Raw genomic sequence first — 26,191 nt, 5'->3', positions numbered from 1 at the left:
ATACAGAACTGAAGTGCAGGGGCAGTGAGAGGATTCACCAGAGACAGTGGGGAGCAGAACAGGCAGATTGAAATACACTGCTGAGGGGAGCGGCGGGTGGGTCAGGAGAGGTCTGCCGCTCCATGTGGGTCACCTCCGGGGCTAGGGATCAAATTTGCACTGAAACAGCTGCAACTAGCTTGCAGTGCTGCGCCCCAACCCATTGCGCCACCAGGAAGGACCCTCTTTTTTTTAAAAAAACTTTTATGTAATATTTCGTTCTACACTTGTTCACTGGTTCACCAGTCTAGATGGGGTGATATGTAGATTATACAAGAATGATATACAGGAGTGTTACTTACACTTTGAATACCCAAATTCTGCCTTTCAGGTTTTTGATCACTAATTTCACTCCATGGTCTCCAAAATAACTTCTGTCCGTGGTATAAATTTCATTCTTCCCTCAGAATACATACTGTATGAATATGGACAAAAGGATGCCCTTTGCAAATGAGAGGAACACAAATGGAAAAACAACAAAAGGACATTTTTTGCATGGTACTGTATGCAAAAATGGAATTTTATTAACATTTCCATACCTGAACTTTCAGTATCTACAAATCTTATATGAATGCCATGGAATTGATTCTTTAGAACCTTCCTAATGGATGCCACTCAAAGGACGCTGAGCTGCCGGCGGTCACCTGGCCGCAGAGGGCGGCTCCAGGAGTGCCTGTGTGACTGCAGTGCCCTGGGCACCCCTGCAGTGCAGACCAGAGGGCCGTGCAGTGAGCCCTAGGGCACAGGAGCCCGTCTGGGGCTGACTAGGGATGACGGCGCCAAAATGGTTAAAACGCCAGGGAGCTGACCCACATGCCCTGCAGACCTGACCCATCTGCTGCTCCCCTTAGCAGTGTATTTCAGTACATCTGCCTCTTCTGCTCCCCACTCTGTCATTGGTGAATTTTCTCAACCCCCGCACCTCTCGCCTATACCCCAGCTCTGTATGCATAAAAAATGTTTTAAAAAAGGGTTCTGCCTGGTGGCACAATGGGTTAAAGCAGTTTATCGCGAAGTTCTCCGAAGTCACTGCAGCACAAGTTCGATCCCCGGCGAGGGAGCTGACCCGTACAGTGCAGCAGACCTCTCCTGACCTGCCCGCTGCTCCCCTCAGCAATGTATTTCAGTAGATCTGCCTGTTGGCTCCCCACTGTCTCTGGCGAATCCTCTCACCCACCACACCTCTGGCCTGTACCCCAGTTCTGTAAGCATAAATAAGTATCTTTAAAAAAAGAGAAGTTTGCCAGGCAGCAGTAATGTTGAGTCAGTGTTAATAATTTGTATTAGGCCAACATGTGATTATTTGTTTTTCAACGTTGGGTTTACTGTCTGGGAGCAGTGAGGGGAGAAACTGATGGTTTAGGATTGGGATCAGACTGGGTTGATAGCATGAAGTTGAGTTGAAAGCATGAAGGGAGTGGGATGAAAGAAAAAGAACAAATCAACTTGAAAAGGGTGCAGAAGTACCTGCAGGATTGAATAGAAACGGCTCAGTAGGTGCAGTGAAATGGATGAAATGATACCTTAACCATTGCCTGTCCCCCATTCCAGCAATTTTTTCACATTACTTCCATTTTTGTGGAGAATTTGTAAGAAAATGGCTAGTTCTTTCTTAAAATACAACAAGTATAAGCTTTTGAAGGGTTCTTGCAACCTGCAGAAGAGGGAAGGTGACGCAGCAAATAGTAGAAGGGCCCAGGAAGGCATTTAAGGAATGGCCACTAGGTTATGACTTGCCATCCACGTGTGTCCTTCATTGGTAGTTCACCTCTCAGTTTGGCTCTTGTCTTCCAGGGCCTCTGCAGCTGCACAGAGCAGCAGCAGACTAGTGCCTGGACACCCTCCAAGACTGGGCCTACAGCGTAAGACCAGTGCCCTTGGCCTAAGTGGAAGTAAAACCTGGGAAAATTAGGAAGTTGTTGCCCTCAAGTGGCCAATCCTGGGAGTAACAGCCAAGAAACGTTCTCTGCACACAGTATTTTCCGTTTCACCTGGAAACTTGGTAGAAATGCAACACCTTGGGATAGCAGACCCCCTGCATATGTGCTGGACCCTCCTCCAGTTTTGTTTCTTTTTTAGATCTATTTATGTATACAAGAACTGGGGCACAGGACGGGGGTGGGGTGGTGAGTGTAGCAACTGAAACACTTGAACTGGCGTTTAGGGCACTGGTTCTCAAAGTCTCAAGCTAGCAGCAGCAGGACGGGCCAGGGCACCTAGAATCTTTGGCAGGTGTCCTGGAAATAGAACAGGTGGATTGACTGAAGTACACTGCAGAGGGGAGCAGCAGGTGAGACAGGAGAGGTCTCCGCCATGTGGCTCAGCTCCCTGGCTGACCTACATAGCCACACTCAGTGGCTGCAGACAGCTTCATGGCACTCTAACCCATTGTGCCACCAGGGCACAATTTGTCTTTTAACAAGCCCTCCAGTTTGTCTCTTAACAGGCTCTAAAGATGAATTTGAAAATCACACTGTCGACCCAAACCCCAGAATTCCCATCCATGACTCCAACCAAAATATAATTATTCCTACAATAGAACATCTCAAAATCAATCCCATCTTTCCATATTTCGGTTTCTCAACCTATCTTTCCTGGAATCTTACGCTATCAAAAATAAAAATCGTGGCCCTGTGTTACCCGACAGCAGACCTGTTGTCCTACCCTGCAAAGGGTCCTTTCCTAAGTATTCCTGTGCTTGCTGCTTTTCCATTGGAACGCTCTTCCTAGAAAGCTGCCTTCCTTCCCCAAAACCCACTCCTCAGTACAGTGCCTATGCTTCACCCCCGGGGCCCACACTTGCTCCAGGGACAGTGGTCATGGGAGCCTCAGGGTGCTGCAATGTCATCACCCAAAGTATCCCTTCACTGGTATTCAGTTCATCCCAGCACTGACGTGAAGAAATGTCAGCACCAAAGCCAGAAAAACATCCTACAAAAATATGAATTGGCCCTCCCTGGTGGCGCAGCGGGTTAAAGCACAGCACTGAGAATCTAAAGCCGCTTCCGCATGAGTTCGATTCCCGCCTGCCCCGGAGGTGACCACATGGCGTGGCAGACCTCTCCTGACCCGCCCGCTGCTCCCCTCAGCAGTGTACTTCATCGATCTGCCTGTTCTGCTCCCAACTCTGTCTCTGGTGAATCCTCTCACTGCCCCTGAGCCTCTTGCCTGTGCCCCAGTTCTGTATGCACAAATAAATCTTTAACAACAACAACAAAAAAAATGAATTAGCTTACCGTGAGCAGTTTATGACTAGCTTTTTTGTTTTAAACAATCCAAACATACCAGGAGTTAAATAAGCTGCTTCTCTTTCCACTGTTTATTATTAATGTACAAAATATACAAAACCAAAAGAAAAAGAAAATACTCATCCTCAAATCCATTGTGGCTTTAACCCAAGACCCTGCACAAAACCCAACCATTCCACTGTTTTCATAGAAAACAACTGATGCCGAGATAAGGTAAAGGGGAGGCTGGGGAGGGCAGGTCATCTCATGAATGCACCCAGGGAGGCAGGCACCTGGAGGCCTCAAGGACGGGTCCCAGGAGGGAAAAGCGCGGGCTAACTGCCGAAGACGGCATGTAGTGTGGCGAGCAGGCCCGTGGGCCTAGCGTGCCCAGCTGAAGTTGATGGGAAGCTGGTTTCACTAGAGTGTTTTTACGAGTTTCCAGAATGAGGTAAAGGCAAGGGTGGAGCAACACCACAGGCCTCACACCAGCTAAAATGGTCACCAGATGTGGATGAGTTAGCCATCTTTGAAGCCAGTGACCTATGATGCAAATGGCTGCTCACAGAGGCTGCAGAGTCTCGAGAAAGGACTCCATGTAAAGCCTATGTCAGAGAGGGGTGGGGATGACCGGTGTTCTAGAACTCAAATCCAGCCCGACTGAGCCCTCTCAGTGCAGTGGGATGTGCCATACCCCTCACCATCTCCCCACCCCACGAGGAATGAGCGTGGCTGGGATGACTTCGTAAGTGCAGCTGATCCCCTGTCAGAGTTCTGTGTGCGTGTGGAGGACCCACAACAGGAGAGCTGTGGTGTTCTCCAGGATAACCAGCTTTAGGTTCTCAGGCATGAAGGGTAATACTGGAAAAGGGCTTGGGGTACAGGGCAAATCTCCTCAAAAAGTGAAGCCAACTGGGTCTCCTCTTCAGCAGTCCAGGGTAGGAACGTGTCCAGTCTTTCTCCTCCCCAGACTGGAGGAAAATATGTACATCGGTGCGCACCAGTGATCAGAACCCCAGGAACCCAAGCAGGTGGGAACTGAGGGGCCGGCTCCTCATCAGCTGGGAAAGGGGGAAATGGGCCTCACAGAAGCCATAACGGGGTGGAAGGAGCAAGGCTGCAGTCCTCAGGGGCGTGTGTGGGCGGGGCAGGCAGGTGGTCCCTAGGGCAGGGGGGGCCCATTGACACCCGGGTGGTAGAAGGCACAGTTGTTCTCATAGCGGCAGTTGCCCTTCATCATGAAATGTCGGCAAACGGGGCGGTTTGACATGTCTGTGGAACGACGGCGGGATGGTTAGACAGGCAGCGGCTAGGTCAGTGCCACCCTCAACACCTCCCTCCCCTGAGCACGGCTCCTGAGAGCTGTCTCCGAGAGACAATCTTGGGAGTCTGGGGGAGGCCGTGCATCTTGAGAACGGGGCCCTCACGTTCTGCCAGGCATACCCAGGGCAGTCAGACTCCCCAGCAATCTGTACGGGACACTGAAAGCCAGACGGGGGCAGGCAGCTTCCTCACCTCCTCCATGGCTGTGGCCTCCATCGTGCCCTCGGTGACCCCCTCCGTGGCCAGGGCCATCATGGCCACGGTGCTCGTGAGGGGGTGGCCCTCGATGGTCGTGGCCTCGGTGACCAGGGACATCGTGAGGTCGATGGCCATGGGGTCCCCCATGTCCAGGACCTTCATGGGGACGATGTCCACCACTTCCACCCATGTTCCCACCAGGGCCTTCATGGGGGCGATGTCCACTGCTTCCACCCATGCCACTGCCAGGGCCTTCGTGGGGACGATGTCCACTGCTACCGCCCATGCCACTGCCAGGGCCTTCGTGGGGGCGATGTCCGCCGCCACCACCCATGCTGCCGCCAGGGCCTTCGTGGGGGCGATGCCCGCCACCCATGCCACTGCCAGGGCCTTCATGGGAACGATGTCCACTGCCGCTGCTCATGCCCCCACCGGGTCCTTCGTGGGGGCGATGCCCACCACCTCCAACCATGCCCCCACCAGGGCCGCCTCGTCCATTTGGGGGTCCTCCTCCAGAGCGACCTCCTCTGGCCCCTCGGAATGGAGGGGGAGGAGGAGGGGGTTCATTGCCTCCTCGGCCACCGCGTCCTCTATGATACGGTCCAGGACCTAGTCCTGGACCTCCCCGCATTGGGCCACCCCGCATGGGGTCACCCGGGCCATCCCAGAAGGGATCACCTCCCCGGGGAGGGGGTGGAGGACCCAGGAGACGTGGACCCACTGGCCCACCTGGGCCCCCAGGACCTCCGTGGGGACCTGTCAAGGGAAAAAAGGAGAGAAACACTATCAGTTACCTGTAACCCCAGGGCCCTCCATCTCCCAGCCACAAACACATCCCACCTGATCAATACCCCCATCACCAGGCTGAGCCAGCCTCTCACCACCTACCTGGCATAGGTCCCCCAGGTCCAGGGGGGAAGTGCTGCATGCCCTTGGGACCCCCAGGGCCTCCTGGAGGGAAACCATTGGCTATGGGACCAGGGCCCAAGAGCCCATGCGGCACTGTGAATGGAAGAAGGAACAAACACACTCAGCTGTATGGGCCTTTGCACTTAGGTGTGCCCAACTGACACCCTCTCACACCCACCTGGCAGAGCCATGCGCACTGTCCACGCCTCCCCATCCAGTCTTGCCTAGTGGCAACACCCCTGCCTCTCCCCTAATGCCACCGCAGCGTCCTCCCCCCGAGACTGGGGCTGGCCTGATGATTACCAAGCATCTGCTTGATCTTGTCCGAATAGTCTGGCTGTTTCAGTAGTTCCTCCGAGGGGTGACTATTTGGGCTGCCCTGTGAGGGGAGATCAGTAGAGAGCGGGTGAGAACCCAGAGAGCAGGGAGGATGCTGCGGACGGGCAGAGAGGGAGGAGGAGCGTACCATGATGGAGGTGAGGATCTCCTGGACATTGATGCCTCCTCCTCCAGGACCCTGGGGGCTCTTCCCAGCACCCATGCTTCCCATAAGATTGGCTAGAACAGGAGGCAACTTGGAGCCTCCTGCCCCATCAGGAGAGCCACCGGCACCCCCAGGCTCTAGGGCCTCCATATATGGGGTCTCATCCATTGAACATTCCTAAAGAAGGAATAGGAAAACAATTAGAATGAACTGGAAAGTGAATGGTCACTGTCACATGAAAAGTCACTGACATCAATCCTAACCTCCATGCCACGCAACACTCACCTCATCTAGGGGGATGAGTTTCGGGGGTATAGGCTCATAGGGCTCTGGATCGGGCTCGTGAGGACTATCAGGAACACCGCAGGAGGTGGAGGAAAGAAGGATGGTCAAGTTATTTATTTGGGTCCTGAAATTTCCTCCCAGCCTGCTGCCCTGACACCCTCAGGAGGGCGCATGCGCCACACCCGGGGCATATGTGAACCCCGCCTGCTCACCTTTCCTTGTTCAGGAAGAGCTCCTGAAGGATTCCTTTCTCCCGCTCTGCCTGGATATACCGCTCCTGGCTGTTGCTTCCAGGGGTGACAAGAGGTGACGGCAGCACCAGGGGCCTAGGGCACACCCAGGGCACCTTCTCTTCCATGTTGTCATGGCTCAGCCGCCGGGCGGTCTCAAATGCATGCCGGTCTGACAGGATCTCACGCTTAGCTGCCTCACCGAAGTCCTTGATCTTGTTCACGTTCACTAATGTAAGAAGATGCATGCAAGGGAATGAGTAAATACATCAACCACCTTTTTAAATTCCCCATGCCTGCCTTTTAGACGGAACGCTGGCCCAGCCCCCTTACCGCGTTCGGTTTCATCCAGTTCAAAATAGAAATATTCTCTGAGCTTGCCCTCTTCAGGCCACGTCACAGTTTTCCTTTTCCTGCCTTTCCGAGTCAGCTGGTTGGGCTCTCCAGGGCTCTCCACTGGTTTTGCATCCAGTGCTCCTGGCTCCAGAGAGGCTGAAGAAGTAGGAGAGGTTTCAGACCCAGGTCCTTCCTTGTGGAAAACCACTCAACCGAAGCCGCCGCTAGACTGACCTGTATCCATGAGCTCTGGGACCTCAACAGGGGGAACTGGGGTCCCTGGACGGTCTGTGTCCGTAGCCTCGGGAGGGGCGGGTTCTGGGGAAGAAGGTTTGGCTGTGCTTGGTTCTGTGCTTGTTTTCCCTTCAAATGGGCTTGGCTGTTGTGAAAGAAAAAGATGCCAATGAGCTGGTGGGAAAGCCAGAGGAGGCAGGGACTCCCATGAAGGAGGACTGACTCCAACTCGCCCACCACCCGATGCCCCATGACCTGAGACGCAACTCTTCTAGGTCCCACCAGCCGCTCCCAGCGGCCACTGCCTGCCTCTGACATCTACCATCTAGGCCCGTACCTTGGCAGCTGTAGGCGACAGAACTTTCTTTTTCTTTTTAATTTTGATGCCTGGAACAGGGGCTGAATTGAGAGCATCCAGAAAGCCCAGGCCCTCCATAGCTACAAAAGGATAAAAGCAAAAAATGGACTCATCAGACCCACTTGATGACCTTACTCCTAAAGAAAAGTCTGGGCCAAAATGAAGATCCTGCCTCAACTCAAGACACAGGTAATTGGAGGTGACAGGAAGCACATGCAGAATTCACATCCTTGTTCTCTATTCCTTTTAAAAGGAGGGGAGCCAAGGCCTTGGCTATGAATCAGCTCAGGTAACTGACAAAGCCAGCCCCTGTGGGCATGGGCATGACAGGTTATCTTGCCAGCTGGGAATACCCCTAACCAATCACTGAATAGGGTGCCTTGCTACCTCATCTCTAAAGTGTATACCCCTAAGTCATCCCAGGAAAGGGGAGTTCCAGAACTGCTAAAATTAGGAGACCGAGAAACTGAAGGAAAATAATGAAGACACTCCCCGCTTCCCTCACTGCCCCCGATTCAGTCCCATGAAGAGCCTGGTCCTGACTCGAAGTACACATCCCCATTTTCAACTCACGTTGTGGTGGGATGATCTTGACCTTGATCTCTTTGGTGGCATTAGGTGTTGTGTTGAGTGGCTTGTACTTTTTCTCTGCTGGGGGGGCCGCATCTCCCGGAGCAGCTGCAGAGCTGTTAGCAGAGGAACTGTCAACAACTCCTTCTCATCCCTTCTTTCCCTTCCCATCCACAGGCCCAACCCGCTCAGACACGGGGTGTGGCCCATACCTCTGACGCTTGAGGGGGATGGGTTTAAGGTTGTACTTGTCAGAAACCACCACCGCACTGGCGTTCTTCTTCACAGGCACCAAGGATGGGGTCTCCAGTTCTAGTCCTGGGGCAAGATAGGTGTCCAGCTGAGCTCACAGCCCACGCGCCTGACTTTTCCTTGTTGTCTTCACCCCTAAATCTAGCCTTGAAGGCCCTGCCCAAAGCTTCTCCCACTAGGTCTTCCGCAGGTTTATCTTATCATAAAGGCAACTATTCCTCTACCTCCCTGTGCCCACCATAGCAGCCCGAGGCCAGCCAACAGCCCTACCAGTGGAACGGAACTTGGCATGACTGGGAGCTGTGGTTCGAAGAGACTTGGGCTTCTCCTTCTTTTTCTCGGGGGGCTCCTCAGTTCGGGTCTCAGTCTTCACTTCAGTCAAAGTTCGCTCGGGAGGGGTAGTTCGACTCTTTCCCTCTTCTTTACGTTTTTTCTTATCTTTTTCTGTTATTGAAAAATCAAAGCAGAGAAAGGTTTCATCTAGATAGAGAAAGCCTACCAGTCAGAGCTGAAAGGGCGCTGAGGGCTACAGGCCAGCTGCAAAGGGGATAAAAGGCCAATGAGCATACCTGCAGGCTGGGTGCTGCTCTGGGAGCGAATGACAGCCATCCAGTCACTGACAAGGACAGAGGCCAATTTCCGAAGTTCTGCAGGTGAGAGAAAGGCAAAATATCAAAATGTTCTTCTAGTAACAGAAAAAAGAAAGGTTTGCAAATATTCTTGGGAAGATTTGTGCAATAGGAAAAGTTTTAGTGTATGCTGCAGAAACTACTCAAACAAGAACATCAGAAGCCGAGATTAGGCACAGAACTGGCAGGTGGCAGAGCAAACCCGGTGCCTCTGCTCTGTCCCTACCCACGTCATGGAAGGATAGGAGTCAAAGCGAGCAGAAAGGCAGGACAGCTACGTGCTGAAGGACTGCTGCTTGTAAAAGAAACATCATGTGGTGGCCCAAAAAGTGACTCAATGCGGAATGTGTAGAAGGCAGAGTTAGCGCCATTAAAAAATAGTTTTCTAGGCAATCTTTTTTCCGAGAATGCTGCTAGAATGTTATTTAAAAAACTTAACTTAAAAAGAGCTTAAAAACAGGCCAACTTAGGGTTTAGGTAAACAGCTTATCTTCAGAAAAGATGGTCAAAGAACAGAACTGGCTTCTCTACATCTGAAAAAGTACTTTGCAGCTCTTTCCTTTTGTACTTGGCAAACAGTACCTCCTGGCTGTCACCTCCTTTGCAAACCCTTCTCATGGACTCATTTAATAATGAGAATATTGTAAAAACACTTGTGACCTAACTTTTCAAAATAAGACTTACCACTGGCAATTTCTGTACTTTATGGGGTTTAACATGAACCCCAATTTGCAATACAGGAATAACCTCAGATGTTTTTAGAGCAGTTGACTTAATTCCAGTCAATAAAGAATGTACAAAAATACTACTGAATACTAAATATTCAAATAAAGCAGCATAATTATACCAGCTGGAAAACAAGGAACAATTTCCTGGTATGGAAGAAACAAAAGGTAGGTAATAATTTAATGTGTTATATATTATACTTCAAATTAGGATTACAGATAAGATGTTACAAAAATAGTGAAGTGTTCAGCAGCAGATCACTTTAGACACGGAAGTGCTTAGTATCTAAAGGGCCTAAAAACTGAGTCAACACAACTGGAAGAATGGAAAGGTAGGGAATGTTTGTCACAGAAAACCTCCTTTATCTTCTAAAGTTTTCTCCAATAGCTAAAGGCACCTGGGCCAGGTTTACCAGTTCTAGATACCACACTGCCAAAATCTGTCTAAGAGGCCTACCGCCCCACTTCCTTAGGCAAAGAGCCACCTGCAGTCCGGCCAGGGTGTTAGCGGTGCTCGAGTACTGCTTGTTTGCAGGATGTTGGTGGCCTGTTCCTGCTTACAGATTAATCTCTAAAGAAAGGGTTGCGACTTTCTAGAGTCAGGCTCTGTTCTCAACTCAGAACAAACAGTGGTTGCCAGGAGGTCCAAGACCCTTTGTTTCAGAAAAGGAAAGACCCCTGCTATCAAAGCTACAACACACTCTAAAAGGCGGGACTCTGCCTGACTTACAGGAAGGTATTACTGGGAGAGCTAGTGTATCTGCTGCTAGGAAAAAAAGACATCAAAGGTTCTCAAATATGCTATATTTTCTTAGAAGGAGGAGGAAATAATTCGACATTCTACGATGACACTATTTCTCCCAAAGAATTTTATGTGTGTGCCTTTTACACCAAGAAATCTTCAGACTGTTTCTGGTGAAAGTATGGTACCATTATCTAAAATTCAGTCATAAAGAAATGGATACATTCCATTCAGAATTGAGACTGAGAAAGAAGACAGGTTAGAGGAACTACATGTTTAACAGAAAGAGAAAACTCAAGTGAGGTAGGAAAAAAAGGAAAAAAGAATACTGTAAGAAGGGGGAGGGAGAACAACGTGGAAGTGATGGAGAAGTGCAGAGCAGACAGAAAGGAAGGACCAGCCTTACCTTCATCCTCACTTGACTTGCTCAGTTGCTTCACCAGTTTGGCGGTGTTGTTCTGTGAGAGGGAACAGCAGAAAGGTGGATGCCAGAGGAAGTCCGTCCATGGCTAACAAGCCCACAAACTCACTCACCAAGTACTCTACTAGCGACTGACGCTGCTACAGCGCTCTACCTCTTACAAGGTCTCTGCAGGCACACTCTGAATCTTTACAACATCCCAGTGAGGTAGGAACAATTATTCCGACTTTAGGAAACACTTTGGCTCTGATATATGAAGTGTCCAAGTCACATATGTATTAAAGGAGATAAAGCTAATCAAATCTTCTGATTCCAAATTCCTATCTTTTTCTAACATGAGAGTCAGTGTGAGTTTTTCATCTATTAGCCCAAACCAGTGTGAGTTTTTCATCTATTAGCCCATCTTAACCAGGATGTTAAGATTCAGGTTCCTGGCCTTCCCCTAATACTAACCCTGTGGTGCAAAGGGTTAAAGCGCAGCACTATGGCTACCTGCAGCCACTGCAGCATGAGTTCCATTCCCAGCCAGGGAGCTGACCAACTGGCGTGGCAGACCTCTCCTGACCTGTCCGCTGCTCCCCTCAGCAGAGTATTTCAGTCCATCTGCCTGCTCTGCTCCCCACTCTGTCTCTGGCGAATCCTCTCACCCCCCCACACCTCTGGCCTGTACCTCAGTTCTTATATACATATATATAAAAACTTTTAAAAAAAAAAAAAAAAAAGATCCAGGTACCTGCTTGAGATGGTCCACAGTGAGCGGAAGGTGCTGCAAGGTCAGTAGAATTTGCTGCAAGAGGGGAATGTTGTTGGTTGTCTTTGAATATGTCAGCCAATTGTTAAGAAGCTTGTAGCCACCAACATCAATAAATCTGTGGATTAGTAGAAGGAAAATCTGTAAGACCCTGCCTGGAGTTGGGAAGTACATCCCACACCACTAGTCCCCCCTTAACAACACAGGAACCCCCAGCCTCACCTCCCCCACCTGCTTCCCACACCAACTGCCCAGATCCCCACTTACTTAACCAGTATTTCCGGTGAACGGGTTTGCAGGAGAATGTTCAAGTAAGTGCAGCGACTCACCATCTTTCGTGCTTCCTTCATCAGGCTGAAAGACAGGAGTTTACATTACAGAGAGCAGCTGGAGAGTGCCTGCTTTTCAGCAGGAAAAACTTGTGGGGTGCCTATAGATTCCTAATGATCTGAGACTTTTGCTATAATGGTTCGCACAGGACTCCAAGAGGCGGCAGCAGATCCAGAATGAAATGGAAGCCCACAGAGCATGGAAGATACCCGAGGACTGAAGTGTGATGTGGGGAAGGCAGTATTACTGCTTCCCTAGCATGCAGGCCACATGTGACACTGCTTCCAGATGGGATTCCCAGCCCTCAACAACCACCCCTTCCCTCATTTGTGCAGGACTGGCTTAGTCACTTCCCTAGGAAACAATTCCTGAAGGAAAATGACATTTTGGAAATGTAGAATGGAATGAGACCCAGAGCAGAACCAAGAATGTCACCTGGTTCACACTGACGTCCTTCTAAGTGACCCCCATGGGACTGTGGATGCCCAAAGCCCCAAACTCCAGTGTGGCCAGGGGAACAGGGTCACCTTTTCCTACGACTTATTTGGATTCTCTTCTACTGATTTTTCCTTTTCACTCCAGGAGTATCATTCCTGCCTGCCTTAATTTTGGCCATTTTATAACACAATGAAGCCAAAGGGTAGACTCACCTGAAGATCTTGGAAATCCCATCCACACTTTTGACTTCCCCATCTCGGTTAAGAAAGCTATCCAGGCCCTTGAGAAGCTCTTTGGGGTCTATGGGACCCGAACCCATGATTGAGGTTTCTAAGGTGAGAGACAAAACAAAGCCACAGAATAAATGGGTGGAGAGGACAGTCCCTGCCCTCTATTAAATTCCATTTCTACATTTGACCAAATATAGCAACTTACTCAATCTATATTCAACTACACTCACAATTGTCCTAGGCAAGAAAAATCAAGAGGCCAGTATTACCACTGAAAAAACAGCACTATCGGTAACATGAAGATCAGACTGGAGGACACACACCTCTCCCCTGCCCTGTTAATTACACCCCAGAACAGCTGAATTTCTCTAGGTTGTATTAAACCCAATATTCATTTTTCCATGATAGAACACCCAACTCTTCAAGACATTTTTACTTATTACATTGTGCCTCTGCTTAACTGCTGATAAATTTGGCGTGGGGGGAAAAAATCTAACTTGACAAGAACTGGGCCAAATTAGGGGCTGGCCTAACTGTCTTTGAAGAGCCAATCCCTTTTTATCTGAGGAGTTTAAGAGTCCACCGCAAGTAGCAGGGTATGTTCTATCTGCACCAGTAGACAAAGTGTTAACAGAACACAAAACTTGAAAACAGAACCTCTCCTTCACCCCGAAGGACACAGTTCCCAGGAGCGAGCATGGGGATAGAGCCCAGGAACGGAGACAAAAGAAACCATGAGGGTCTTCCTCAGCCTGGAACAGAGTATCACTCGGCAACCAAGTCACACAAGTTTTTATTGTTTCAAAATTGAGGACAAGGCTGGTTTGTGGTTTCAGAAGCAAGTTGCAAATCTGACCCTTTCTCTCCAAATCACACCACCATCCAAGGATATCCAAGAAAGGCCTGAAATTTGGAGCCACAGCGCCAAAAAGAATGTACCAGGTACAGCTAGATGCTGGGGAAAACGTCATTAAGTTTTAAGTGGCTACTTGAAAGCAGGCTAGAGGAGTTTAGTAAAGACGAACTGCTGTAATGGGACAGAGACGTGCGAAGCAAATTCTAGTCCAGGACAAGCAAGAAGTTTAGAATCAGTATGGTTCTGACTGTCACTTTTATCCACAATGTCTAACATTGGCATGGCTCCTGAGAACCAAAAAAGCAAGTTAGTTCAGTAATGTCTGCATTTGGGAAATAAGGCTAATATTGAACAGAAAGGCAGCCAGGAGAACACCTCCTGCACCTTGCTCCTGGTACAATACGACAGCTACAATATCAGCAGAAAAGTAAGAAAACTTTTACAAATATAACTATACTCTGCAGAAAAGAACACAAGCTTCTCATTGGGGGAAAAAATCTATTTGTGCTCATCAAACCAAAAATAAAATCTCAACTTTTTAGTCTCCCAACAAAAGGTCAATACATTTCTAACTCTACAGCTCCTATAAGGCCTAGGCAAGAAGCAGCAGCAGCAGGGAGGAGTCTGGTTCTTGAAATAGCCTGTGGGCTGAACATACGTAAAGCAGATGAGGTAAAGAATGCTGAGAGGTGAGCACATCTGGGTAAGTGTGCTGTCGCTGCCGCCCCGGAACTCCTGGAACGAGGACAGGTAGAACCTGAGGTGTGAGGAAAAACATTCAGGGAGGATATGGGGTAAGATTAGCAGTCCACAGGCCAAGTCCACTGAACTGTGATGATTCTTAGAGACAGGGACACAGGGACAAAGAACTATTCCCCATGTAATAAGAGTCTATAAAGTGACAAGACACTAAAAAAGATACAAACACAGTAAAGGGACATGTAAGATAGATTTCCCGTCTGTTGGAGACTGGAAAAGCAATGAATGAATCCAAAGTAATGCACATGAGCAACCAAAACATACACAAGCTGGTGAGTCTTCAATTAAACTATATCATCTAAATCAGCCCCACCTAAATACGGCTGACACCTGAGAACTGAATGTGCAATCACCTCAGAGAACTTTAAGCTTCATCATAGCCAATTAGCCCCTAACCCAACAGCCCTGCTACCACTACCTTCTTCAGAAACTCAAATTGCGACCTGAGTTCAATTCCTCCTTTACTTGAAGAGGGAGGGAAGAAGATGAGAAAGAAAAATCATCCTTTGAGATAAAAGGCTATTTACAACATAGCTAAGTCCTGTCCAGTGCCTTCTGTTCCCAGGACAACTTTTTAACTTCCACTCACAAGCACAGAAAACATGGGAAGCTAGAGACAAAGCAAAATATTAAATATTCATTTACACTATTATTTTTCCTCCTATTTATATTTTAGAAATATTACAAAAGTAAATGAACACCAATAATATCCTACAATGCAAGTGGGCTTTTTCTTGATGGTTTTCCACCAGGCACCTTTTGCTCATAAAATCAAGGAGCCCAAATGTCTTCCAACCTTACTTCTCTACTTTGAAGTCAGTGCATTTTGAAGGAAATCCCAAGGCACTCATGTGGGAAGGAATGAAGAGCCTGAGTTCCTGGCACAGGCCGACAGTGTGGAAGGGGAGCTGACCAGGGAGGACAGCAGCCACCAGGGGCTACATCAACGGCACCTAGTCTGGAATGAAAGCCTGAGCAAGTTTTCTGCAACCAAAAATAACCCAGGTCATGTTTTCTCTTCATTTCCTTGACAGCAGAACATACAGAGAGGGAAGGGAGGGGGAAACTGCCCCTGCATCTCCACCTCATCCTAAACTAAGCTTTCCTAACGGAGGGTGTTGCAGGCAGATAGGCGCCTGGCAAAAGGCATTAGTGAATTTTCTACTCTGATCCGTTAATGACCAGACAATGAACTCCTGCAGCCAAGATAACTTTACCTGCCAGTTATTCAATTAAATATTAGGGTGAAAAATACTAACTTGGCTGAAGCTATTCTCTACCCAACACCAGTGAAGTGAGTTGGCTTAGGACAAAAATTCTGAGAAAATCACAACACCCTTCTAACAAAGAAGGGAGTTGGACATTACCATTACTTAAAGATCTTAGCTTTTCTGGAAAAGGAAATGTTTTGTACCTAACCCCCTACGTTACTTTACAGAGGGGCTCCTCTGCTCAGTGTCGGAAGCATTTTTCTAGCATGACTCAATGTCTCTCAGGTGGTTCACAAGCTACCCCTCATTAGTTAAGTCCCTTTCCTTCAAAGTCATTTTGCAAAACCCGGTACAGGATCTCTCCAAAAGCTTATTTGCTTTCAGCAAGGATGTAAAACTCACCAACCCGCCCCACCATAGGAAAGAAGCCCAGAATAGAACGCTGGCAACAAACTACAAGGATCAGATTCTCTGGAGGTTTTCTGGGTGGATTTGGTTTCTCTAGCAGACCTCGTTTCCCATCTCCCATGTTAAGGAAGATCTTCTTTATTAACTGCCTGGTCACTAGAGATCAGGAGCCCCAGTGGATAGAATGTTCAGCTCCCACGGAAGGTATGCTGCAGAGGAACATGGCAAACTGCTTAAAAGAAAAAACTTGTGGTCAATAGACATGGGGAAGAGCCCCTCCCATCCAATCCAAGTTCAAGAAATAATTTGAGAAGCCATACCCGGTAGGAAATTAGCCCTGAAGTCTCACCCAAGTCACCATAGGACAGTTGTGCAAAATGGCTTTCCAATTCTGCCTAGAACCTCCATGCTTCAATGCAGACTTAAAAGAAATGAAAAGTATATGTAGAATCTGATAAAGATTTGACCTTGAAAAAATTGAAGAGAGGGACAGGACGCCCAATACCACCCTCAGACAGGGCATGGCTTTAGAGCATGCACCAGTTGCTGCAGCAGTGCAGAGCTGAATAATGAAGAGGACGTAATTTCCCCAGTGTTTTAAGGAATTTCCTTTAGAAGGGAAAGGCAAAGAAATTCAAAGTAGGTGGCTCTTTGGAAAAAAAAAGAAATGAAGGTTGTGAAATGTAATACCAGAAAGGTTTTGCTTACCAGAAACCGTAGCTTGACTCCCCCTGCCTTGAGTTTACAACTGCCGCCTCCTTTCCTAAAGATTCACTTCTCATCATAGTACCAATGTACAGGAGCTAAGCAACTGGAGACTGTGACACAGCACTGAACACAAAGAGTTTATCCCCAAACCCAGAGGTGGGAATGAGGGCTATTTAGAAGTCCTAAAGTACCCACCTCCCCCCAGATTCTCATACAAAGCCACCAAAGGCAGGAGGCCTAAGGAGTGGTCCTGGAGCAAAAAGGACATTTCAGGGTCACGAGGCCCCATTTGTCTATTTACACAAGCCCTGGTTTTGTCCCAGTATCCCGACACATACATATTCCATCAATCCCCCCCTTACAAAGGCCACCCCCACCGTCTCAAAAAGTATATTTGGTTTGACTTTCCAGCCCTGGCAACTGAAGCAGGGAAACTTTCAAGCAGTGGTGATGAGTGAAGAGAAGGTGAAAATAAAAGCAATAGGCCGGTTGTTAAAACTTAAATACTAGAGCTGCCCAAAGAGTTAGGCAGTTTCAAGACCTAGTTTCTGTAATTTTTCCCTTTCAGGAAAAAGACAAGATAAATCGCTAAACAAGGAAATCATCTCTTCCTATCGAGCAGTAGCGTGCACAGGAGTCCAGAAGGCATCTGCTCAGGGGTGGAGTTTCAAGAGGGTGGAGAGAGGAGGGAGGATGATTACATCACCTTTCAATGCAGCTCCTCCCCCTTGATCAAGTTTCTAAGGCGGCCCTAAGCTCTGGATGGCAAAAGGGGAAGAAAAACAACAAAGAAGCAGGGACGCCATTTTGTAAAGAGGAAAACTCGAAAAAAAAAAAAAAGCTATCCCAGCTCTGCCGGAGCGCGTTACCTTAAAAACGCCCTTTCTTAGTAAAAATCAAAACCCAGCCCCCACTCCGTCCTGAGTCTTTTTTTTTTAACCTATTTTGAATCAGGAGCATTGTGAAAATAAAAGCAATTAAAATATTAAAAGAACAATTTCCTGTGGGGAATTGAATTTGTAACTAATTTCTGCTACGATCGACCACCCCCATTTCTTATAAACGTAAAGGGGGAGGACTTGGACCTCTCTCAACAAATAGGGTTGAGGTGGGAGGACAGGAGAAAAATGGGTCAAGACACAACCTGCAACGCCGCTTGAAAGACAAAAGGACAAGGAAAGTCGCCATATTGAAGCAGGGAAGAAAAATATTCCTTTTAACGACACAAATCTTTTAGAAAGCTAGCATTCAATTGCACTAAATGGCTTTAAATATACTCCTGAATTCCACATTTCCCCACCTTCCCACCCTCAATTTAGTATTCCACCCCCCACGAAAAAGTATCAAGTTAAAATGTTAATCACTTTGCCTTTTAAAATAACCTATGCAATTTGCAACAATTACAAAACATTACCACTCCAACTAATATCTTGTATGTACTGGAACTAAGATTATATTTTGCCCTGGATTAAGTGTCTTGCAATCTTTATTCCTAGATTGCCACCTATTTTAAACACAATAAATCCCAAGCAAATTACATTAAAATTGAGAGGATTTTAACAATCATTTAAAGTCATAGCCGGCTATTACTTTTCTCTGCCCATTCTCCTTACCCTGCAATCTTTATGTACAGATTGCTTATTAATCTGGCAAATTGAAAGGCGCCTTGTTTGTCTCACACACAAAGAAGTGGGACTTCTGGGCCACAAGATCCACCATCTTTTGTATGTGAGCTCATTAACCCTTCTGAAGACTGCAGCTACCGAGAGGAAGTTAACCATTCCTCCTTATCAAAAGCAAACACTTATGGCTTTGGCAGTCTGGAAATTGGCTGGATTACCAAGGGTTAACCATAAAAAGCCTTACTTTCGGGCCCTCCCTCCACCCGCTCCTTGCCTGCAGCAGCGCAGGAAGAGGTAGGTGGCAGGGGAGAGAGAACAGACTGTTTAGACCCAAAGGCCCTTTTTAATGGAGATTAAGTGACCGGCTTGGTCCTTCTCCAGTTCTACGGTCTCATTTCTTCCTCTCATTATTTTTGGTTTCACAACGGGAAACGTTGATTTCTTGTTGCAAGGCTGGTTTTTGAAAATTCGACACTTACTATCCAATTTTTTTGCGACGTCAGCACCTCGGGCTCAGGGGGGAGGGGGTTAAGATTTTGGAGAAAAAAAAATAAAACAACCAACCAGGACCCAAAACTCAGTTATTTGGGGGGCCTCATTGGATCAAAAAGTCTAAAAAAAAATAAAAGGCCAATTCAGTATTCATATTCCCCCCCACCCAACTCCATTTAGGGAGGGGGGTCGTAGAAAAAAAGTTCTGAGTGGATTCAAAAAAGGAACCGCTGGATGAGTGAATTTGGGTGGGTTTGGGGAGGGAGGGTGGTTGATTATTTTTGAAGTTATGTGGTGACGGTCCTTCGGTCACGATTTCAAGTCCCAAGCAGCGTGGGCTGGTGGGGTGGGCAAGATAGGAGGGAAGGGGCGGAAGACACAAGTGGTTGGGCTGGTGGCTGCTCTTTTCCCTTTCCCCCCTCTCTCAGGATCCTTTCAAGGGCTTAGACGTTGCTGCGGCTTGTTTCTTTTTCCTCGTGGCCGGCCTGTCTTTCTCCGAGAGAATTCAAACCTGGGATAGAAGGAACACAAGGGAGAAAGATATAATCAATACGGGTTGCTCCTAAAGACTCCGGAGTAACCTTTGTTTACCCAACACGTCCACGCCTCGCCCGAACGCAGCCGCTTTAAGCCGTGGCTCCCCCCTGAACCCATACTTTATCGGCTCCCCGGGACAAAACTATCGGCAAAAATCTTACACTCCAACCGACAACACACCGAAACTTACCTCTAAACGAACCCCAGAATGGCGGATGCCCGATCGGGCGGAGTCTTTTATATGCGGACACCGCCCAACGCGCCTAAACGTGCTGGGGAAACGCCCTTGTCGCGAGACATTGTGCGCGAGGCGTGAATTCATTGGTTAACCCGAAGGACAACTCGCCAGCTGATTGGCTATCTTCCTCCGACTTCGCTCAGCCCCTTCCCCCCAGCTCCTTCTTCCGCCTCCTTCATGACCCCCCCCCTCGCGTGCGCGTGATCGAAGGACTTAGCACTTCCCTTTCCTCTGCTTCCACCACTTCCGCTGCCGAGAATATTTCTCACCCTGGGTTGGTAGAACTGGGTCGGCGCATGCGTACTGGGAGGCTCTCGTTCAAAATAACCTTCAAAATTGCTTAAAAGGCAAATTGTACAGACACGACCTAAGATTCGTAGTGAGCGGTTGAGTAAAAAAGCAATTTTGAGGCCGAATTCGATTGTGACGCAGTTGAAATTGACTTCTCCCCTGACCCCACCCCTCCCTTCACGCTTCCGCCCTGACGCAAATGCGCTGCCGTCGCCTGCAGTGCGGGCTCGTTCCAGCCCCTCGCGGTGGCTGTTTCCCGGAGCATGCGCGCTCGCGCTGCCGACACCCTCCCCCCCCCTTTGGCCGTGCGTCAAGATGGCGGCCTCCGTCTTGAATGTGCTGCTGAGGCGCCTGCCTATGCTTTCGCCCTTCAGAGGCGCCTACGGAGTTCAGGTAACTCCTTGGAGCACATTTTACACAATCCTAATTTAGTTGCCTTCTCTAGGTCGTCGCTCAGTAGTGTGATTCCAGGAGCGGATGCCTTCCCTAGTGTTTATGCCTCGGCACTTAAGTCAAAACTTTGCTTCCACCACTCCCTCCTCTATCCTGCTCCCATTTTCTCTACCTGACCCGGGGTTAGATGTCATTCTCTTCCCAAGTTACATATTGGCTAAATACGTAGATGAAGGAATGGACCCCTTGTTCATGCATAGTTAAACAGCTTCTAAATCTCTGATATCCTGGAGTGTCCTGGGGGTTCTACCGGTCCTCTGTCCCAGTAAAACCAGCATACGTTCTCACGGCCTGGCGACCAGTTTTCTCAGTTCTGTCTCACAAAATCAGTTTGTTACTAGAGCACACATGAGAGTTTAACTCAGTCATCGGGATTGAAGTTTCCCTCCAGCCTCATGTACTCACCACCCTGGAGGTTCTTGGCAGGGCAGGGCAGGTTCTTGGCAGGGCAGGATGAGGTAGGAAGATTTGCCCAGCTGCCACTCCCTAAAGTGGGACTGCAGAGTGGCGACCAGGGCCACCACGGAGTTAATAATAGACACGGTGGCTTTAAAGCTAGCGTTAGGACTCAAGCTTGTTCTTCCCTATGGAATGTTGATCTTAAACGTTTTATAAGGCTGGGCAACTCTGATTTAAGAATGGGTTGGAGACTCACCTGCCCTTGCATTCCTTCTTTGCTCCCATATCTTCCAAGAAGCTAGACATCCCTTCTTCCTTTTCCTCCTGCAGATTCATCAGAAAAAAAGACAGCAAAACTTTGTCAGGTTTTTAACTTGTCTTCTCTAATAAGATGGCCCCCAAATTGCCTATCCTAGATATTTTCTAACATTAGCTTCTATTACAGGATCTGGTTGGAGGGAGAGTGTTGATAAATGTTGATTTAATCCCAACTTCCATATATATTCCTAATGTTCTATTAAGTGTGTGTTCCCCTTCTATCTAAGGTGTGGGTAGCAAAAACAGTCATGCCCCTTCCTTAAACTCATTCTTTTATTTTCTCTTCTCCCTTTTCAGGTTTCCCACCAGAATCTTTGTTCCAAAGCCTCCCCTGAGGAAGATTCTTTGTCCTCACTTCCCATTTCTCCTTATAAGGATGAGCCCTGGAAATACCTAGATTCAGAAGGTACCTTTAAATGGGAAGGGTATGGTGGGGTCTGAAATTAGTGGACACAGATGCCTTCACTGAGGAAGAACTTGTGTGGTCTTTCAGAATACCAGAGCCGCTATGGTTCTCGTCCTGTCTGGGCTGACTACCGTCGCAACCACAAAGGTGGAGTACCCCCGCAACGGACTCGAAAATCATGTATTGTGAGTTTCTAAAGGTGACACATAGATGGGATGTGGAAGGGGGGGGTGTGAAGCGATAGTGACAGTGGCAGCAACACTTTTTTTCTGACAGGTCCTTGAATATCTTCACACATGCCAGTTTTTTCTCTTTACAGCGTAAAGATAAAGTTGCTGGGAACCCCTGTCCCATCTGCCGGGATCACAAGCTGCATGTTGACTTTAGGGTAAGGAGGATCTTTTTCTAGGATAAGGGTAAGATTGTGGGTGCCCAATTCTTCATGTTCCAGCACCCCCACAGTTCATTTTGTACTGACTTTCTAGCAATATAGAAACAGCCATCCTACTACCCTTTTGCCTTCTAATATGTACTATACTAAAAAGTTTCATTCCTTACTCATGAAATTTACATTATAAATTGGCAGGCAAGAAAAAATGCTTAGTCCTCATGGAAGAACAATGTGCCGAAATTCCTATTTTTTATATTGACGTTTGGTGGCATCCTGAGACTTAGAGTTGTAGGACAGATCCATGAAGCGAGGTATAGGGTGTAGGTATTTATTCAAAAGGTCTTCATTGTCAGAAGAACAGGATCAGTTCCTTAAAGGATTTAAAAAACTTTTATTTCTTTTAAAGATTTATTTACTTATGCATACAAGAACTAGGCCAAAGGTGCGGGGGGTGAGAGGATTCACCAGAGACAGAACAGGGAGCAGAATAGGCAGATTGAAATACTGCAGCAGTGAGACAGGAGAGGTCTTCTATGCCATGTAGGTCACCTTCCTGGTTGGGGATTAAACGCATGCTGCAGTGGCTGTGATAGCTTCATAGTGCTTTGTTTTAACCTGTTGTGCCACCAAGGTGGGCCTTCAAAAAATTTTAAAGATAAAAATGGAAAAGTGTTCTTCTGACCTTATAGTGAAGGTATTAGAGTGGGAGCTGAATGGCTGGTCATCAGGGAGTTGGAGGGCATTTGTGTGTGAGCCGCTGGGGTATCTGATTACTGTTAGTTACCTTCTGACACAAGTTATAGAGAAAACAAATAGATAACTTCTCAAATGCAACTGTGTATGATTGGTCATAAAAAAGACATAGCCAATTTTATAGTTTACAATCAGTTGTGTAACTAAGGGAGAGAGAAAGATTACAGATTGAATAGTGCAGATCATTTTGCCTGCCACTCAATTCCCCAAGTGTGCCAGCTTTTTCCTTGGGACTGTCAGCTCCTGTAATTAGAACTGTAACATTAATCTTTTAAAAAATATATTTTTGTTTACACATGTAAGAACTGGGTGTAGTTCAGAGTGGGGGGGGGGTGCTTGAGGATTCACCAGACAGAAAGAGGAGCAGAACAAATGGATCTACTAAAATACACTGCTGAGGGGAGCAGCAGGTGAGACAGGAGAGGCCTGCTGGGCCATGTGGGTCAGCTCCCTGGCTAGGAATTGAACTCATGTTGCAGTGGCTGGGGGTAGCTTCATTTTGCTGAGGTTTAACCCATTGTACCATCAGGAAGGCCCTGTAAAATTAATATTAATAATATCAGTGTATTATGCACAGCATGCTCTATGTTTATACATTAATCATTTATACATGTGTCATACAACATGTGCTGCATTTTCTTGGTGATTTCAGGGATTGCCAAATGAATGTCCCAATTTTTTTTTTTGCACAAAGGACCCTGTAGAAAAAAGAGTTCTGTGAGTCTCAGTGGCAGGATGTAAGATGTGCATGTATAGTAATTGGAAGGCCAGAAAATGGGAAAAAATTTCAGTTTTCGAAAATGTGTTCAGTGAGATGATGGCTCTAAATTGGGATGTCATGGTGGGTAGTAGTTGCAGCATCTCCATGGGGCAGGTCACCCTGTGGGTGGGTTCGAGGGTGGACATGTCAGTGCCTACAGGTCTTGCTCCACCCTCCCTCTCATGTTTCTCCACCACTCTCCTCCATAGAACGTGAAGCTCTTGGAACAGTTTGTCTGCGCTCACACGGGCATCATCTTCCATGCTCCTTATACAGGTTAGCCCGTTGGCTGTCACCACTAGAAGAACGCTTGTTTATACAGTCAGACCAAGGGTATTTGCTGGGTGGCTCCTATTTAGGGCATAAAAAGTGTGAGTGAACTTTTTGGCATTCTTGGTTTCATGGAGATCTTCACAGGCCAAAACAATTACAGGTGGACAGAGATCCAGACAAGTGTCCATATAAACTACTGAAATGTAACTCTTAAAAGATAAATGGTGGTGACACTGCCTTTCTGTATAGTCTCTTCACTTGTCCAGAAGCCTGCTCATAAACTGGCGATTATATGGGTCCTTTTATACCATTCACAATCCAGTTGAATTTCTTTAGTTTGATTTTGTAAGCTTAACAAATCCAGAATTACATCTGCTCCTTAGTTGTGGTCACGGGCCACCCTTTCATATTATATACAGTCATTTCCAGGCCATAGTAGAGTTGATTAGCTGAGACAGAGACTGGCCCTGCACAGAAAATCTAGCCAACCCCTGCTCTAAAGCAAGACACACTGGCAGAGAGGCATCTGAATCCCCCACTTGGAGGTGTCATCAGGGCCAGTGGAGAAGCACTTGTCGAGGAGTTTTGTAGTCAAGCTGTAAAAGACTGAAGGGACCAGTGTCTTTAGTGTTTAGTGTGTTTAGTTTCTGTGCTCTATGGGACGAGTGCTGAATTACTGTCTTTTCTCCTCACTTAGGGATCTGTATGAAACAGCACAAGAAGTTGACCCAGGCCATCCAGAAAGCCAGGGATCACGGTAAGCATGAGATGGGCACAGAGCACTTTGGTTAGGCATAAAGGAGGTGAATTAGGGCTCAAGGGGGTGGATATCTGAGAAGATAGCACACTACACGTTTTTCTGAGTCTCTTCTGTCATCATTCCACTGTCCTTGTTCCCTCTTCTACGTCTCTCACCTTATGATTACCCATTCCCTTACTCCTCTTTTTTTTTTTTTAAGATTTATTTATTTATGCAACAAGACCTGGGGTACAAGCAGAAGTGTGGTGGGTAAGAGGATCTACCAGAGACAGAGTGGGGAGCAGAACAGGCAGATCAACTGAGCGGAGCAGCGAGTGGGACAGGAGAGGTCTGCTGCGCCATGGGGGTCAGCTCCCTGGCTGGGGATCAAACTCTTGCTGCAGTGGCTGCAGATACCTTCACAGTGTAGGACTTTAATCTGCTGTGCCACCAGGGAGGGCCGCCCCTCTTGTTTTATACCTGTTGGTCCCAGTGCCATAGCCAATTCATAGGAGAATCTCTGTAAATTTCACGTCCTGATGACATCTTTGCACCAATTAGGAAAAGGTGCCCTTCCACTAGGGCAGTGCAGCTTCTTGGGCCTGGTGCTGGGCTGTGTGACTTGGCAGGCAAGAGCCCAGGCTTGTCGACCCACACTCCCCTTGGCCAGGTGATCTGGTGCACTGTGCAGCATGCATAAATGTGCTCAGTGGCTGGGCTCTTCCCATTGTAGCTCACTTCCCTTACTCTGTTAATCTGAATTACTCTCTCCCTCAACCCCATTCCAGCCCTCAAATGTTTTCTGTTTTTTATCTTCCAGGTTTCCTCAGTTACCACATTCCCCAGGTTGAACCTCGCGACCTTGACTTCAGCACCTCTCATGGAGCTGTCAGTATTACTCCGCCAGCCCCCACCCTGGTTTCAGGTGACCCCTGGTACCCATGGTACAGCTGGAAACAACCACCAGAGAGAGAGCTGGCCCGTCTTCGCCGGCTCTATCAGGGCCATCTCAAAGAAGAAAGTGGCCCCCCACCTGCGTCAATGCCCCAGGTTCCCCTTACAACCTCAATTGAAGCCTCCCACGTTGAGCAGGCAGACCCCCAGAGTGCTCCATCTGCCTCTGAGCAGGCAGGCCCCCAGAGTGCTCTGTCCCCCAATGAGCAGGCAGGCCCCCACAGTGCTCAGTCTGCTCCTAAGCAAGCAGACCCCCAGAGTGCTCCATCTGCCTCTGAGCAGGCTGGCCCCCAGAGTGCTCAGTCCCCCACTGAGCAGGCAGGCCTCTAGAGTGCTCTGTAGGAGAAGCTGTTGAATGGGAAGGAAGCCCAAGGGGTTATGAAATCATGTCTAGGAATTTCGTGATGCAATTTCACCCTGAAAAGTTGTAGCTGTTCTGTTGGCAATGGGAGGCCTAGGGCCAGAGAAAGGAAATAGTTGAAGCGATCAATAACCTGAGGCCAAGGAAGGACAGTACAGTGTGTGGAAAACCCCTGACCCCTGCATTTTGTGACTAGATGAACTGAATGTTCTGTTGCTATGTCGGACTTCTGCCAAGTCCACTTTTCTACAATAAACTATCTGCTGTGGCTGCGCTGTTTCAGGTGAACGTCATTCTTGGTGTGTGTGTGGAGGGAGAGCATGTGGGAAACAAGTGATAGGGCTTGAGTGAGCCCCACCATTGACCAGTGAAGCTTGGGGCCAGAGCCCTTGAGATGAGCAGTGTGTATTGTCACGACTCCGTCATGGACCCAGTGCCCAGGCAGAGTTCACCCGCCAGCCCCCCCAGCTAAAGGGCCAAAGAGTTGGGGAATGCCACCAGGCCTAGGGGAAATTGCGTTGCCATGGCACTCACGGCCACGGGGCGTGGCC

General features: G+C 48.0%; 2 protein-coding genes across 3 annotated transcripts; one reads left to right on the top strand and one right to left on the bottom strand.

The window, feature by feature from the left end:
* Window positions 1–3,344: 3,344 nt before the first annotated feature.
* PPP1R10 (protein phosphatase 1, regulatory subunit 10) lies at window positions 3,345–20,753 on the bottom strand. 2 transcript variants are annotated; one of them, XM_012734603.1, is made up of 20 exons: window positions 20,692–20,753; window positions 18,755–19,278; window positions 12,694–12,811; window positions 11,981–12,067; window positions 11,696–11,831; window positions 10,948–10,999; window positions 9,015–9,092; window positions 8,716–8,889; window positions 8,406–8,511; window positions 8,197–8,309; window positions 7,603–7,703; window positions 7,266–7,410; window positions 7,029–7,187; window positions 6,678–6,924; window positions 6,466–6,529; window positions 6,163–6,357; window positions 6,000–6,075; window positions 5,676–5,789; window positions 4,782–5,543; window positions 3,345–4,538 (listed from the first exon to the last, which is right to left on the bottom strand). In XM_012734603.1, the coding sequence occupies exons 3-20, from the start codon at window positions 12,798–12,800 to the stop codon at window positions 4,429–4,431; spliced, it is 2,826 nt and encodes a 941-aa protein (XP_012590057.1). In that variant the 5' UTR covers window positions 12,801–12,811; window positions 18,755–19,278; window positions 20,692–20,753; the 3' UTR covers window positions 3,345–4,428. The 2 variants fall into 2 exon arrangements, with proteins under 2 accessions (XP_012590057.1, XP_004695427.1); XM_004695370.2 differs by lacking the exon at window positions 20,692–20,753 and adding an exon at window positions 19,495–19,531.
* Window positions 20,071–25,922, top strand: MRPS18B (mitochondrial ribosomal protein S18B). Its single transcript, XM_004695391.2, has 7 exons — window positions 20,071–20,226; window positions 21,301–21,409; window positions 21,497–21,594; window positions 21,729–21,797; window positions 23,523–23,589; window positions 24,284–24,343; window positions 25,146–25,922. Exons 1-7 carry the CDS (start codon window positions 20,149–20,151, stop codon window positions 25,607–25,609), a joined length of 945 nt encoding a protein of 314 aa, XP_004695448.1. The 5' UTR covers window positions 20,071–20,148; the 3' UTR covers window positions 25,610–25,922.
* Window positions 25,923–26,191: the final 269 nt, after the last annotated feature.

The sequence above is a fragment of the Condylura cristata genome, unplaced genomic scaffold (genome assembly GCF_000260355.1).
Source record: "Condylura cristata isolate star-nosed mole 26May11 unplaced genomic scaffold, ConCri1.0 scaffold00061, whole genome shotgun sequence".
NCBI lineage: Eukaryota > Metazoa > Chordata > Mammalia > Eulipotyphla > Talpidae > Condylura > Condylura cristata.
The sequence above is the reverse complement of the archived record's forward strand: the minus strand, read 5'-3'. Positions and strand labels throughout refer to the sequence as shown.

Bases quoted from the DNA above. Each gene is read 5' to 3' on its own strand.
- PPP1R10 (XM_012734603.1), bottom strand. From the start codon at position 12,800: ATGGGTTCGGGTCCCATAGACCCCAAAGAGCTTCTCAAGGGCCTGGAT. The intron at 11,832-11,980 runs GTAAGTGGGGAT...ACTAATCCACAG, and splicing joins TCACCGGAAATACTGGTTAA to ATTTATTGATGTTGGTGGCT. The intron at 5,790-5,999 runs GTAATCATCAGG...TTCCATTCACAG, and splicing joins CAAGATCAAGCAGATGCTTG to TGCCGCATGGGCTCTTGGGC.
- MRPS18B (XM_004695391.2), top strand. From the start codon at position 20,149: ATGGCGGCCTCCGTCTTGAATGTGCTGCTGAGGCGCCTGCCTATGCTT. The intron at 20,227-21,300 runs GTAACTCCTTGG...CTCCCTTTTCAG, and splicing joins GAGGCGCCTACGGAGTTCAG to GTTTCCCACCAGAATCTTTG. The intron at 21,410-21,496 runs GTACCTTTAAAT...GTGGTCTTTCAG, and splicing joins GAAATACCTAGATTCAGAAG to AATACCAGAGCCGCTATGGT.